We start from the raw sequence: 16,858 nt of genomic DNA, 5'->3' as shown, positions 1-16,858 counted from the left end.
CCACTTTAATATTATGTTATTACTCGAAATCATAATTATTTCATGCTGACATACATGTACATGTGTCTATGATACGCTTGGAGAGATACATATCGATATAAACGTACATGTACAGAGTATGTATTTCAAATTTTTCAATTATTTGTTTCTGCTCATGATGATATGAAAAAAGTCTACCCTGCAATAATAGAGTGTATCATCTCAAAGTAGTGAATATGAGATGGGTGAAGAGCATGCCCCCCCCCCCCTTTGTCGCTCTACAGTGTATGATGCTTTTATCACAGGCCATGAGAATGGGCCATTTGAATTGACTACATTGAAATAATAATAATAATAATATAGGATTTGTGTGGCACACGTATCCACCTTGCTAGGTGCTTAAAGGGGAAGTTCACCCTGATAAAAAGTTTATTGTAAAAATAGCAGAAAAAATAATAAAAAATATTGCCGAAGGTTTGAGAAAATTTCATCAAATAATTAAAAAGTTATTAGAATTTCAATTATTTGATTTGTGACGTCATATGCGAGCAGCATTCCTACATAGCGAATGGTAAAAAATCAATGAAATGTCATTTTCTCAGAAAATTGAAAATGGTTGTCACTGTAACTTTTGTATATCAAAAGACAAATCATTTCACCCCGATCATGAATAGAAAACAAAATTAAGTCATCAGGAACCATGCAAAATTTGAAATTCATGCATTTTATATTACATAACACATGAGGCAGCTGCTCGTTTATGACGTCACAAATCCAAAACTTTGAACTCTAATAACTTTCTTACCCTTTAACGGATTTTCCTCAAACCTTCACCAATATTTATTACTATTTTTTCTGCTATTTTTACAACAAAGTTTTCTTCAGGGTGAACTTCCCCTTTAAGGCACTCCCATATTACATGGCTAAGCTAGTCTACTGATTCTGATGCGCACAGCTTTTTGAGGGATTTCTTCCTGCCGGTGCCCATTTACCTCACCTGGGTCAAGTGCAGCACAGAGTGGATAAAATTTCTAGCTGAAGGAAAACACGCCATGGCTTTGATATCGAACCCTCGACCCTCTGTTTGAAAGGCTAGAGTCAGAACCACTAGACCACGACGCACCCATGACATGTTATGTTGCACTTGTGTGAAATTTGCGTGAAACCTTTATGTTGCAGAATGAATTAACATACTTAGATGCAAATGCATTTATTTAAAATTGAATTACAACGTACAAATTCTGAGTGGTACAAGGTTAAGTACTTTCTGAAGATGTAAGTACAGGGTTCCAAATTATATGCTTGAATAAATATTTAGGGGTATGCCACTGATTGAAATAAATAATTGATCGTGAACGAGCTCTGGTGCTGATGCGTGACTGTATCGGGGGGAAAAGTTACAAGGTGGTTTGAGCAATTTTGTCCTCCCGATGATCAAGAGAGCCCCAGAAAATCTGTATTAACTGCAGATTGTGAAAAGTAGCCCCCCCCCCCCCCCCCCCGGGAATAGTGTAATGTTTTGCTCCTACACAAACGTTTTCCATGTACAGTGTACTAGACATGTGAAATTTGTATACATGTACATGTAGGCCTTTCTAGATATCCTATATAATTCTCAGTATTTTGGCTTGCTTTTGCCCACACATATCATTCCAAGTCTTGATATTCCCCAGGTATAGACAAGGTTCAAGGCTTTCCAAACACTCGGTTTCCATTGGTCCTCTCCAATAGAAATCAAAACAGGTTTTACTGCATACATGTACCATGTAGAAAGGTGCAATGGTATACATGAAAGGGGCAGAGTGACTGAGAGAAGTATAAAAATGGGACTCTCCTCGTATGACCCTGTCTGGCACTTGTTCAGGAACCCTGTATTCACGCTGACTGCCTCTCTCTCTCTCTTGCTCTGCGAGCTTGGCTTTCATCCATTTTGAGTTGGATTTTTCTCTCTATTTCATGCATTACCTCTCTTGACAGCGTAACTCTTGCACATATATAATGCCACTGGGTACACATGCACATTTTTGACAATCTCAGGTTTGGTTTTTGTTTGATCAACTTGATCGGAGGAATGCAATGGGAAAATCATCTACTTCAGAGAAAACTGCTCGGGGTGAGTATAGCTACATGACCAGAGAGAGAGAGTATTAGTCAACTTTGATCTTGCGGCATCGAGTATTTGTGACAGATATATGGGGGCCCAGTGTACAGGGAATTTGTCTAGTACCTCTGCTTATCAATGATGGCATGCATAAGCCCTAATGTATGCCAGAATAGGGTTGCATTATTTTCATATTTTTAAAAGCTGTCATGTTGCCTATGACTGTGTGTACGCTATTTACGTCAAATATTCAAATACATATAAGTCCATTATGGATAAACAATGATTATACATGTGATATGTACACATGTACATGTATTTGTAAACAGAACCTAATAGTTGCTTGGTATATACATGTATAGGCCTATATGTCAACTTACATGAACATGCTACATGTAGACCTACTTGGTTGGTATAGCTATGCTTGTATTTTGTTTTCTTTTATTTTCATATCGTTTTCCATCTATAATCAAAAGAAATATAATTTGAAAAAAAGGTAAAATGTTGACAGATTCAAAAATCCCGACAAAACCTATTTAAACATTTCCCAACGATCACAGCACAAACCTGAACGCAACGTGGTATAATCATGGAGGCAAAAAGGATGCACTTCTGCAGATGTACTTTGGTGTACATTTATACATCACATAGCATTAGAACTTACTATCACTTGGAAATATTCCAATATACATCTATTACCATTAGTGTACAAATTAGTGGGAGGAGTCAATTCAGTAATTAAAATGAAGTGGATTTAGAATCGATATGTCATATTTTCAGAATGAATTAATCTCTGAAATTCATCTGAATAGAGGATATTAGAAAGGGTAGGAAGCGTTGCCAATCATAATCTATAACATGTCAATGTTTGTGTGTCCATAGACTTGTAAAGCTGTGATAGAAGACATTCATAGCATTGATGCACTTCATTGCCAAATGTATTTTTCTTTTGTCATGTCATATGTAATTGCTATGCTCCAGTATAACCCGTGGGGGGGGGGGCCACTTGCATTGACGAGTGGATTCCATGCGTGACTAAAAAAACAAAAAAAAAAACGTAAAAAGGATGTCTTTTTCAAGATAGGGCACGTTACGTACGTAATGTAATAAGGGTGTCAACAACACTAAAATAATGAAAAAATAATGAAAAAAAAGGGTATCTATTTCGCGAGGAAAGCTATACGTGTTAAGGGTCAAATTTGTGAGGGTATGCAAAAAAAAACTGAAAGTTTTCTAATTACCCCAAGAGTCAACACAACACGTTCAGAGTGCGATTTGCAGGAGGTGTGGGAGGTGGGGCCGTACTCAACCCAATGATGAAGTTGAAGGTATTAAACGATAACCGACCTTCGTCTCCCGGGGGGGGGAGGTAAAATATATTGCTGTATACACGCGTGACCCAAAAAGGGGCGTTTTTTTTCTTCTCAGTTTTGGACGCGGGCAGCGGGTGCACTCCAGTGGCGTACCTTGGATTTTCTACAGGGGGGGGGGCAAAACCGACCCAATCACAAAGGGGGGGGGCAGGGATATGTCTTTTGTATGGGTTGTGACTCGTCAGGGGGGGGCAGAATGCCCCATCTGCCCCCCCCCTCCCCCGTAGGTACGCTAGTGGTGCACTCATTAAATGTATCAAAAACACAGATTTTAAAGAAAGGGGTATATATATTTTTTTTTGAAAGACTGGTCAATGGTCAATTGCAGGGTAAAATGCATTTAGGAATTAGGGTATGTTTTTTTTTTCCAAAGCTTTTTTTTAAAGACTAACCAAACTTGTTTAGGGTATTTTTCTCCCCAGGGGCATATTCTGGCAACAACTTATTTAGGGGCCAAAATATGTAAATAAAGCCTGTGAAAAACTTCAGGGTGTACTTTGCACACAGAGAAAAACTTGTTTAGGGGGTGTTTGGAAATAATTTGGCCACGCGTGGGTACAGCAATACATTTGACTGCCAAAACATTGTTAGCCTAATAGTGCACAAACAGTAAGCCCAGTCACATCTTTCAGATTGTTATTGTCAAAACTTTTTATTTCAATGTGTCGTAATGCATTGTTGCAACATTAGGCATCGCTGCCACATACCAATTGTAACAGGGCCTTTGTTAGCGCTAACAACGTTTTTGTGCGGTCAGTAGTTTGTAGCTGGCCCTTGTGTCAAATGACCTTTGCATTAAGATCAGGCAGAGGAGCCTAATGAATAGCAATCATTTCTCTTTTTGAAAAGTGAATACTTCCACCCAAATCAACAATAGACTTCTCTTGTAAGGAATTCCAATAAAATGCAAGCATCTGGAGACACGCTGTTTTATAAATCCGATATTGTACAAAATGTTCATTTCACACCGTTGCTTGTTTACACTGGCCTCCATGTAAGATTATAGGCCTACATGTATACATATCAAAGGTCAACTTGAAATGACCACACATTGATGTTATTATTCAAATTATAATTTAATATGCAGGTTGATTAATGGATATTCATAAGCAACAAATAACAGTTTATCTTAAAAGGTACATGTACACTCTGTGATATGCTTCTGGGCAAGCTGAAAACAGAAGGAAATGATGAGTGACGCTACACTGTACAAATATATTGCGGCGGTCATCCAAACCGTTTTATCACGATACGACAGTGCAAAACACGTATCAGAGAAAATCTCAGAAACTAAAAATAAATTGCTGCCCAGAAATTCATGCATAGAGTTGGATTTGTACTTTCATTTTCTGCAAAAATCTCAAAATCAATTTTTTAAAACCAAAATTGACTGATATGACGGTTTGGACGAACATGGACAATATGTAGGCTACATGCCCTTGTCAAATGGTTTACGGTAATAGCATCCTTTGTCCTGATTGGAGTGAAGCAGTGAAACTCATATGTTTACCGTGTGAATGTTGATTAGGAAGCCAATCTACATAAGTGCTATTCAGTTAGTTACACTTGCTGAGCTTTCTTTGTGTCAAGTCCCACCTACACCTGCTCTTGTGTGGCTTTTAAATCTACATATTGTTATCATTTATATAGTGCTTTGCCATGTCCTACCAAGGCTAAATGTACACACCTATTATAAATAATAACATGCCCAATCACTGATACTCATTGAAAAACATTATTAAAGCACTGTTAGTGTGATTACTTGGTTTTATTTTGCAAAAGCAATTATTTTAAATCCTTGAGATTTTTGTTCTATATTTAAAAAAGTATAGTTTTGGGTAATTTCTTAGAATTAATAGGCTACGATTTGTGTGAAAGAAAAGCATGTTATAAGTATGGACTTGTGTTGGGAAAATACTGGCATATCTTTAATTTCAATATGTACTATTAAGTTGATAATTCATTCAATTCAGAGAGCCAAGTATAATTGATTTAAAAGTAAACATTTCTTTCTCTCTTTTTTTGAAGTCTTGATATCAATATTACTAGTAATAATATTAATTTTACCATACCTGTAGGCACCACTGTACATGTGTGTAGTTGAATTACATTTAGCTATTAAACACATCTATCTTGGCCTTTGTCTTGTTTGAAGTTAATCAATGCTGGTTGTTTATTTACATGTTTTTTATATTTGAAAATAATTAAATGACCTACATTTATTGTTTTCACGCAAGTAACAGGAATACATGTATTCCTTTTAGGGTTTGTTGTCTCCTGTGGCTTCTTGGAGTTGAAAATTATACATGTATGAAGTCTACATTAAAACATGTCTATGTATATCAAGCAGGTGCCCTGTCCCTCTACATGTATCTGCAGTCACACGAAATCATGTACAATCATCCTTTATTTTCTCATGATTTCTTCCATGAAACCTGCTTGGTGCAGCAACGTCTTTGTCGAACAAAAGCGTGTTTGGTTTGGTGAGCTTGCCAGACTACCCACTAATGTTATTAATTGGTGGTGTCCAAGCGTTTGCGTTTGCTCCTTCTATCAATCTCTCCTGCATGAATATTTCACGCAGCAGCAGCATATTGAGAGAGAGAGAGCATCATGCATAATACACTACTGCAGCCTACGAGCAGGCATGTACATGTATGTACTGTGGAGCGGTGAATCCCAAGTTAGCTAGCGCTAGCATACATGTTTGCCGGCCCTTCATGTACGTACGCACTCTGCATTTGCACAGTTTGCGTGTTGCTCCACTCCACACCATATTCATACATTGTACCAGTCTATTAGGTTGACTGTGTGCCCAAATTATTTGGTTCTTTGTTACTTGCATCAGGTTGTGTTTTTCCTTCCTATTCATGTTCATTTTTCTAGAATAACTGAATAGAATACCTTTATACATGTAGTTGATTCCTCTATCTCCCTTTTCCCACTTCAGTACTTTTAATCACAGTTTCTTTGAAACCTTGCAAAGCATAATAGCACATGAAAGTATATGTATAGGCCAAGATATTTTGAAAAAAATATTTAAATGCATATGAAAAAAAATTCTTATTTTGTTTCTGTGTAATTTTTGTATTTTGCTATGAAAGGTATCAAAATAAAATTGATAGTTTCCTTGTGGTTGTTGATAATTTTGGTGAATATGTTGTCTATACATGTAGATGTGTCATTCAAGTCTGGAGGGCATGTGGGGGGGGGGTAGCAGGCATTGCCATTACAATAACATGTAGGACACCTTTTTTTCTGTATTGTACTTCTTAAATTCTTTCAGTGATTTGGAACATGAATGAATGAATTCATAAATGTATGTATACTGTATGTTTAGGAATTACTTATTTATTTACTGGTACCTTGATGTATTATTTATGAAGTTATTATGGTGTATCATATATGAAGTTATTATGAAGCCAGTTTATGTTTGTATTCACCCGAAGAAGAAATAAAAGAATGCGTTAAAAAAAATGCTCATACACAAAAAAAGTAGTTAGTGATGGTCCAGCAATGTATTCTGTAACAGTGAAAAGGATATCAAATTGGCCCTCCCCCCTCCCTCTTTCCCTGCCAAATTAAAATAGCGGTAAAATCGTATTTTAACACCCTGGGTACGTTAAAAATGTATACTGTCGTGAAAATTAAATACTTGTGGCTAAGCCTGAGTCGAATCGATTTTAAAATCGGTGTTCGATCGATGTCATCGAACACCGGTGCAGATTTTGCAAAATCGGTGCATCGAAAAAAAAAAAAATACGTCGGCCGGCCGATTCGTTTGGTTTACACAATCAATCATCAAAATATCAGTAATGTCCAACTTTACTACTACTTACTTGATTTCTGTTGCCCCCAAAATGAAACCGAATGAGTAATTATGATGCTATTCACCATTAATTTGAAGTTTATTTCGATCATAGTTCGAGTCTTACTCGTCTGCTCGTGCCGAGATAATTTATGCACGATGAATTCATGAATGGAAGTCATGGCCATCGATCGTGCATGCGCAGTACTGTTCTTTAATCAACCCAGAAAATGGCCGGAAATTGACGCGATCAACGTAAAATAAATCTTGCTTTCATGAACAATATTAAAATCATGACCATAGAACATTATTAAATCGTAATATTTAACAATAATTTGCATATGATAATCATTAATATGAATTTAGAGCTTGATGTGAAACGTTTGTATTTCGTTTCAATTTTCAATGGCGGACATCTCATGACGATCGACTTGACTTCTTGAGTCGAGCTAGTGCACTTGTCTAAAAAAAATAATCATCATGTCAGGATTGATTCTCGAACATTGTCTACATGCAAAAACTCTGTTCAAGTTCGTAATATCACCATATAATAACATTTTTTACATGACAAAACAGAGAAAATTGCGTTTGATATTTTTCCCATCAATTTGAAGCTAGTTTGTGCCCAACTTTGGGCTCTGATTTCATGAATGGGAAAATATGTCATACGTCATCAAATACGCATGCGCATTGTGCTTATTTTCTCGGAGCTTGGAGGAGACGTCCAGAGATGGAATAACAATAGAAATAATCCCAGTATTATTTCTTCCATATGAACATAACATACTTTGCTGACATCGTCAATATTCTTAGTATGACCATAAAATCTTGTTAAATCGTAATAATTTAGATGAATTTAGGGCTCGATTCGAAACATTCGTATTTATTTTGATCGCATGCTCAATTGCGTCTAAAAAACTGGATTGTCATTATCAGGATTAATTCTCGAACATCGTCATAACTCATATTCCACAATCTTTCCTCACAATCGTTATATCAGCATTGAATAGCAATTCAAATGACCATCCAGAGAAAATTGCGTATTTATTCCCATAAATTTATTTGGAGCTCATTTTGGATCCAACTACACAATCTCAGGCAAGTTACAGCGCTCTCCGTTGATTGCACTTGTTTGCTGGCGCTGACGTCAAGCACGCCTGTCGTTTCGGGAGAGTGAGTGTACGGAGCTAGCGGACGGGGCTGGTGAATGGACTGCGAATGCTAGTCGACCGAAAATCATTCGGATCGACTCTGCGTGATTCATGTCTTTATTATTGTTTCATTTTAAACTTATATGTTGTCATCTGCAAATATCATTGTTGAAGATATTTTGGGAAGAATTCTGCTTTGGTCCCGGCCTTTTTTGTGTGTTTTGTGATCATGGAAAATACAAACGAACTTTGCTCTGTCATCTGCTTGTGCAACGCTCACCCGGCCAACGCCAGCGCATACCGTCAGTGCGTAGTGCATATGCAAAGCGCATCGCATCGACGCAAAAACAAAAGACTAAATTTTCCCCGCCTTCAATATTCGATGCATCGATGTTCGATCGAATTAGAGCTGTCGAACACCGGTTTTCAAAATAATCGATATGACTCAGGCCATGTAGGGTATTACTTGTGGCATTAACATTGGCTAATCCTTTAGCTGCTATTACTTTGGAAGACAAAGAAAACTCCAAACAAGTATGGTGAAATAAAATGCATGTTGATAGCTTTCAAGTTTTTCATGGTGTACTGTTGTAAAGTACTGTACATTGCCAAAACTTACACAGTAGGTGGTTTCAAACCGCTTCGATCATAAGAATCCCTGTTAAATTATGAGAACTTGTTTAGGCTAAAAAAATACACATTAATTATTCCTGCATTCACACCGCCCCAAAACATATCCTTCGGGATAAGTTCCTGAAGTTACGGGCATGCGCAGTATGGTCTGATAAGCAGGCAAGGCGCGAGATTCAAAATCACTAGCCCAGCAGCCACCCATGGTGCCCGCGCCCAATGACACACTGGGCTTAAAGTTCCCATAAATTGCTTTCACATTGCCAAAATACTTGCGACCTTGGAAAAATTCCATGCGAAAGTTCTCGTAATCTTTCGGGGAAATTATTCGTAGTTTGCTTTCACATTACCAAAATAACTGGTATTTTCTGTTGGGGTTAAATTTCCCGATAATAGAATACTTGGAACTGATGAACTTTGAGGCAGTCTGAAACCACCTAGTGAGCATGTGGAAACAAGGTTTATAGCACTTGAAAAGGGTATCTTTTCAGGCGTGATTGAAAAAAAGCTAACGGTTTGGTAATCAATGTTATACGATATGATTTTCTGTAAAAATGCATTGAAATAATGAATAAATCATTTGCTATGGAAAATGGCTTTCCAAGGTAACACAAAGCTATAATAGGGACAGCAGGATGTTATCAATATGCTTCTTATAACATACATGTCCAATGTCCACATACATGCAATTTAATACAATTAAGATTAAAAGGCGTGCCATCAACAACAACAAATGGACAATTCACATTTCATGCTTGTCCATGTATAATAGACATGAACATGTAATTATCACTGTATTTTTTGTGTAAACACTACGGTAGTGATTATTGGTACTTCCTCATAGGCAGCTGTAATGACAATGGTCGTAACCATGGCAATCACCATAAACACATAACCAGATTGTCCTTGTGATTATTGATAATGTGGGGGCTTGCTATTAGTATTACAAGTATTTTGAAATAAAGTATAGAATATTAAACAAATAAATATAGTAGCTCAAAGTAATCTTCACAGATAAGGGAATTCACTAATTATTTTTCGTAGTTCAGGGGGTGAACTTTCATGATACATGTACATTGGAAAAGATTGCTTACACTTCACTTGTATTTCTCTGATACCATTATTACCATAAAGTACACTTGGTGTGGACATGCAAAGCATATCTGGGGAAAAAAATTGAGACTATTTTGAGATACATATACATGTATGTTGGTACATAATTAAATAAAAAAATATATATATATATATATATATATATACAGACCTATATGTATAGGGGGAAGTGGGAGAATTCTGAACACCTCTTTAATCAGAGCGATAGCAAGATTCCAAGTGAGCCTTATTCCAAGACTAATCATAATTTATATGTTGACCGTAACAACGTCTTTATTCAACATCAAGCATTCCTATAGAAGTTATAGTACAAAACACAGGTATGTCATTCAAGGAAACATAAAAAAGTGAAGATTTTGTTATTTGCATTTTTTTCGATTTTTGTTCCATCGGAAGAGAAGAGTCAACTCAACATAAAAATTCAGACAATGTTTTGTTTTATGGCTGTTATATTTTGGTAGCGCCACCCCATCTCTCATAGTAGATACTGAGTTGTTCGCGGTTCCCCCACTCTTCATTCTTCAATGAAGGAAATGGGGATGACTAGAAGAGAAAAGTGAAAATCCTTCATTTACATTTTTTAAAAAGTTTTTCAACAGAAGAGACCAGTCAAGAGATCCCTGCATGGGAAGTCAGACAGCATTCTATGTTACGGCTATTGTGTTGTGACAGCACCACCTTACCTCTCCTCATATATATTGAGGTGTTAGGGATTACCCCGCGCTCGGGATTACCCCACTCTCCTCTAGGGCCAATATTAAAAAAACAGTAAACACGATATAAAATATATTTTTTTCTCACATTGGGGGGGATTGCTGTATTTTGGGGGTTATTTCTTTCACTTCTTAATTATGAAGATTTTTTTTTATTGTAGCATATATATGTACATGTATAATTTTTACATGTAGACTAGGATATTGATTTTCTGAATATTCTTTAATCTTGAATATAGTTTATGGGCAACTCCAGGAAAGGTGGTCACCTCAAAGCATTGCTATTTGGTGGAATTTTAGGGGCACTGAGTGTTGTGACATGTTAAAATTGCCCATCCCTCTCTATGTAGGCTTTTTCCCATGCTGCCAGTAATATACATGTACGTGTATTAAATTTCATTGATATTCAATGACAACTGTTGGGTTCGTTTTTTGAAAGATATTTAGAATAGTGTTCCTCTTTTCAGAGATAATTTTTCAAGTACAGTTCATTGACCTTGTGGATGATATAGGCCTGTATACCAAGTACAGCATGTGCACTGTAATGAATGTAAACTGCAGCAGGGAACACAAGGCACTATCTGAGTGGCCATATCCTACCTGGACAAGTACATCCCAACAGACGGCAGTATTGAGATTTTTCGTGCATTAATTCCATGCATTGCCAAGGCTGGGTGTTTTTATCACTTTGTTCTCAGACAAGGTCAATATGACTGACCTTGCCTAAAGCATGTCATACTGTTATGCAATATAAACAATTTGAAAGAAGAAAAAACTCTGATGTAACATACAGTGTAGTAGATTTCATGTGGGAGCATGGACGTACTACATGTAGGTCCATGGTGGGAGCAATCAAGTGCATGTATTTACTATGGGATGTGCATTTTGATGACCCCTGTTTGGGATCTCCTACCTCATACGTTTCATTCTTACTTACTTTCTCCTGACACATCTCATTCCCAAGCTCTTGTGTCTGATTCAAAGAAAAACACGTTCACAAGATACCTGGCTGTCCCAATGAAAGCAAGTTTGCCCCCATCTGTCTCCGCAAATGTGCGCAGTTTCCTTTACATACGAATATTAACATTTACACCACATTACTGCTTTCAGTGCATGCACTATAAAATTACATTCTCTTAACCTGTTTTCTTAGACTGTGATTTTTACTTTGTACCATCATTCCCTAGCTGTAGCGTATCATTATTAGTGGAAAATTTTAACACCACCCACTCTGAATAATTGAAATACACACAGATTATTGTCACAACAAAAATTCACTTTTGCTCTGATATTTGAGTGACTTTTGTTATTTCATACTGAAGGAAGAACCTGCTCATTGTCGCTCTACTGAACCGGATTTTACACCAAACCTTTTTCAAGACGTTCGGTTTAACTTGACTGAATGTTCGAGTGGGCAAGGGCGCCCTCTCATGAAATGAACTTGCTCACAAGACCATCTCAAGATGTTGTTTTCATGATCCTATGCTATGCGAATTGGTATCTGCCTTCTTGTCAGGCGCTTGATGTAAATAATGGAGAAGGGTAATGTTAATGGCATGCTGGAAGAAAGCTAACAGCTGAAGTGGCTACCCTGGTAATATTATCATCTTGTTGAATATATCAAATACAAGGTAAATTTAATGCACATGTCTGAACTAATATGCATGTCTCTTTTACCTTTTCCACAGAATTAGGCAGCAACTCCAAAATCCGCACATCTTGCCCGCACCACGACCAATCACAGCAGCCCTACAGCCTGAGGCGAAAGGCATCAACTCTGTGCTCTGGCAGATGGGACTTGGTAAGCTACATGTAAACCCCATCATTGTTACATGTCCCCTATGTCAGCCTACCCTTCGTTTACTGATTGATTTTAGGCCGTGTTTATGCTTCCGCTTTTCAGGCCAGAATCAGCGTTTCCAAACGTGATTAGTCCAAAACACGGTTGCGTCCATGCTTACTTTCATTTGAACGCTGTTTCAAAACGCCGATCGTAAACTAAAAAAAAGTTGCGTTTGTAAACGTCCGTTGACCAGAATCAGGCTTTCTGGGGAAGTATAAACAGAACCACGATCGTAAACGTGTTTAAATGACGTCATTTGGTATATGCTTCCGGTGAGATGAAAATCCGCGGGCAAATACAGTCGTATTGCTCCATGTTATCTCCACGTAATAACAATCGGAAAAAAAACTTTCGAAAAAAGGCGCACCCAATTCGACCTCGCTTTATGATGCGAAGCCAGCTGGAGATCATGATTTGCTCTGAAAAGTTTAGCATAAACAGCACTCCCAGAACCACGTTTACGATCGGCGTTTTGAATCGACGTTTGAAATTGCTGATTCTGTCCTCGCAATGGAAGCATAAACACACCCTTAATCCGTCCGAACATCAAATTTAAAACAAAAATAGAAATACAAGACAAGCATATCCCTGAAGATGTCAGTACTTTTGGCAACTTTCATATTTTACATCTGATAGTCGATGCAGTGTTCAGAATTATTTTGTGCCTGTTTAATGATGCTCTATTTGAGCTGCATTTGACTGACACATCTGTATCCTAGAATTAATGTTTTTTAAAACTTTAAGTTCAAATCACAGTTTCGTTCAGTCAATCTGTCATTTTTAAAGGTGATTCTGAAGAACCATGGATGCTTATACCCCTTTCATAAACCCAATTATGCGGCTAATAGCAGCATAATTTGGTCGTAAAATCGAAGGAGGACCAGAGTTATCCGCATTATTTTGATGCTGCTATTATCCGCATAATGGCAGCATCGGGACCAGATTTTGACTTTATGAACGCATTTCAAAATAATACGGATAATTGCCATGGTGAGGTCACAAGGTCACCCTTTTCCAACGCAACCGCATCGGAGGGGCTGTGTGCGGTTGCCATGACGATTATCCTCCTTTTTCAGGACGGGCGCTGGTAAAAATAGTGGGGATTATTTTCGGAGTTTATGAATGCAATTTTTATTGATTTATCCGCATTACTCTTAGGCGGCTAATTGGAGGATAGGTTTATGAAAGGGGTATTAGAATCTAATGAACGGAATGGAGATCTCAAGTATGATCTTACCACAGATTTTCTTCAGACATGTATGGGATACACTTCAAGGTTGACCTATACTTCTTGCATTCACTGATCTTGCTATGTGTGGTGGGTGGGCTTTAAAAAGAGGGCATTACTGTGATCAAAAGCTCTCTGCACAAGAAGCCATGTTTTGATTTGTGATTCTTGTTTCTCCCCTCTAGTTTACCGCTGCTTGGAGGAGCACCAGGGTCCTATTTCCGAAAGACTTATTTGTAAATTTCCCATTATTGTCCCTTCCATGAAACCCTTGATTGTGATTGGCCGCTGAGCCCTGTTACCATGGTAGTTGTTATAATCGCATAGTATTTACTTGTAAATCTTCAAGACATGGCCCCAGTTACATGTATTGACCCTTGGGGAGTGTTTCATCAACATTATTGTCCCACAAGTTGTCAGATCTGACAACTTTCCTTGATTTTGATTGGCTGAGAAACTATGGTAACGGTCGGATAAAACAGGACTTGTTGGATAAATCTTTCGACAGGTCCTTCATGAAACGTTCCCCAGGTATTGATACTAGGTATCAGCACCAAATCCATGCCAAATTCATTGCACCTTATGTCTCCTTATTTACCCATTGAAGAAAAAAAAGGATATGGGCAACCAATGTAGGCTTTTAAGAACAGGAGTGATGTGATCGTGTTTATTTAACAGAGAAACAATGCAAGCTGCTGTAGATTCTTTTAAAAAAATATATTTCACTGGATAACTGTAATAGTCTAAATCCATACTCATGTACAAGAACAATTGAGAAGTTACATGAAATAATGATGCTTTTGACAGACATGGAATTCAAACTTATCATGGTTGCATGATTTGCATTGTACATGATAGACACAGTACCATGTTTCATGCACAAAGCACCCTCAAATCTTCAATTCATGGGTTGAGGATAGATTAGCATCCTTAAATGAAAGCTACGAATCAGTTTATTGCACTTGACATCATGCATGGCATGTATGAAATGAGATTGCAATGCATGTGAAAGGGTATACCTGCTGGGCAGTGATAGAGGGAGACAAACCATTGGATCATGATGAATGTAAGATATGTCGCTTTTATAATGTAATCATGCTGAGCAGCCGTGACAGATCATCTCTTTTAACCTTGCGAACATTAAGGGATTCTCATGGGCCTGCTGTATGTTCTCTTAAATGTATGTATCCAGAATATATGTAATTTGCCATATGTACAATTTGCTAAATGCAGATTATACATTGTTGGCGATTACTATTAAGTGCCTGGCCTAAAAATGTTTGCATGGCCACATGCAGGACTTTTTTTTGGGGGGGGGTGAGATAAATGAATTAAAATGTTTAGAAATATTAAATTTTCTGAATTGGGGTTGGATTGGAGTTACATGTACCTATTTTCCTTCTATTTCTTCAATATTTTGTATAGAACCCAGTGGTAATTTATGGGGGCCATTTTCAAACTTGTAGGATACTACAGGGGTATTTCAGGGGCTAATTTACCAACAACCCACATTAATTTCCCCCATTGCAAGCGAGAGAGCAAAGGGACCGAGTAAATTCCACCTATATGAAGGTGGGTCTTATTGCTTATAATATTTAAGAGTTAATATGATAGCCACAAAAGAAAACAAAAAACAGTAGAGGAAGAGGTGTTTCTGCAAGGTTAACAGTTTGAATTGTTATGCTGATAAAAGGTAAACACACATCAAGATTGTGCGATCCAATCTGTTGTAGAATAATAAATGATCTTGGCAGCATGTTGAGAATGATGCGAATGATCTCAACCATTTGAGGAAACAGCGTGATGGGAGAGGAAAGAATTCCAGAAGCTGAATCACTGTGAATCAGTGTGTGTAAACTCCTTATCTCCCTACTTCATCAAGCCAAAACTTTCATACTCTCTTATTTAGAGGCAAGAACCTCTAGGTCAAGTACATGTAGTTTCTCTTTAAGTTTCATTCTGTATCAAGGTCTGAACAAAGAAAGCAGCAAATCTTTATAGAAACAATCTTATTGTGAGTCCTGTATTTTTTTTAGGGGGGGTGGTTGTGAAAGTGCAAGTAATTTGTAATTGCGTATTAGAGTACATGTGTGTAGACGCAGTCTAGTGAGATACATGTAGAAAGGTTCATTTCTCATGTAGGCCCGACGGAGGGAAAATATTACGGGGGGGGGGGGCTCATCCCTGGAATACCTCAAAAAGCCCTAGATAACTGAAAAGGGCCCTGTAAATTCTCATAGCACAAATAATAACACAATGTAACAAATTTTAGTTAGTGAGCTCAAAATGTAGCCCTTGAAAAAGTTTTTTTTTCAATATCATCAATTTTTCTCCTGGCCCTACATGTACTTGTGTATAACATGTGTAATTATGAAGGCTTTATTTGTGTTTATGTAATACGTCACCATTTTATTACCGGTAACTAAATCTGTAAGCCTATATAATATATTATTGCTCACATGTACATGTAAATGAATATAAGGCTGTATTACAGACCAGTTTTATTGTGTGAAATTGTGAAAATGAAATTTTCTCATCTAATAAAATCATAGTTTTTTTCTCCTGGCGCTACATGTACATGTGTATGTATCCACGAAGGCTTTATTTCAGGAAATAGTAGACCTAAAAGCTGAAATATGATTTTTCAAGAAGTACAAAAATAATGGTACATATTTGCCAGGACTTGAATTAGTGTTAAGCTTTCGGAAGCCATGATCAGGGATTCCTTATTGACTTGACTCAATGCCCAAGCCAGACTGAGGCCTCAGATATTTTGTGTGCCCTTTTTCCCCTTCTTTTCCCCATTTGTGTTGTACATTTAAGCTATAGATCTTTAAAATGTGCCCTATGATAGAAAAATGGTCTTGTACTTAAATTATCAAAATACGAAGGCCTGAATGTATCCCCCCACATGATGTC

At 37.4% G+C, this 16,858-nt stretch overlaps 1 protein-coding gene across 2 annotated transcripts in view; it reads left to right on the top strand.

Annotated features, from left to right (window-relative positions):
- LOC121418273 (F-box only protein 11-like) overlaps positions 1-16,858 on the top strand; it is a 67,115-nt gene that overhangs the window by 15,266 nt on the left and 34,991 nt on the right. The window contains exons 1-2 of one of the 2 annotated variants that reach the window (XM_041612052.1): positions 1,731-2,092; positions 12,557-12,669. In XM_041612052.1, coding sequence (XP_041467986.1) covers positions 2,056-2,092; positions 12,557-12,669 — 150 coding nt within the window. In that variant the 5' untranslated portion in view covers positions 1,731-2,055. Of the gene's footprint in view, positions 1-1,730; positions 2,093-12,556; positions 12,670-16,858 lie in introns of those variants that run through there. The other variant, XM_041612051.1, reaches the window with a different exon arrangement.

The sequence above is a fragment of the Lytechinus variegatus genome, chromosome 7 (genome assembly GCF_018143015.1).
Source record: "Lytechinus variegatus isolate NC3 chromosome 7, Lvar_3.0, whole genome shotgun sequence".
In the NCBI taxonomy this organism is placed as follows: Eukaryota; Metazoa; Echinodermata; class Echinoidea; order Temnopleuroida; family Toxopneustidae; genus Lytechinus; species Lytechinus variegatus.
This window is presented reverse-complemented; position numbering and strand designations above follow the sequence as displayed.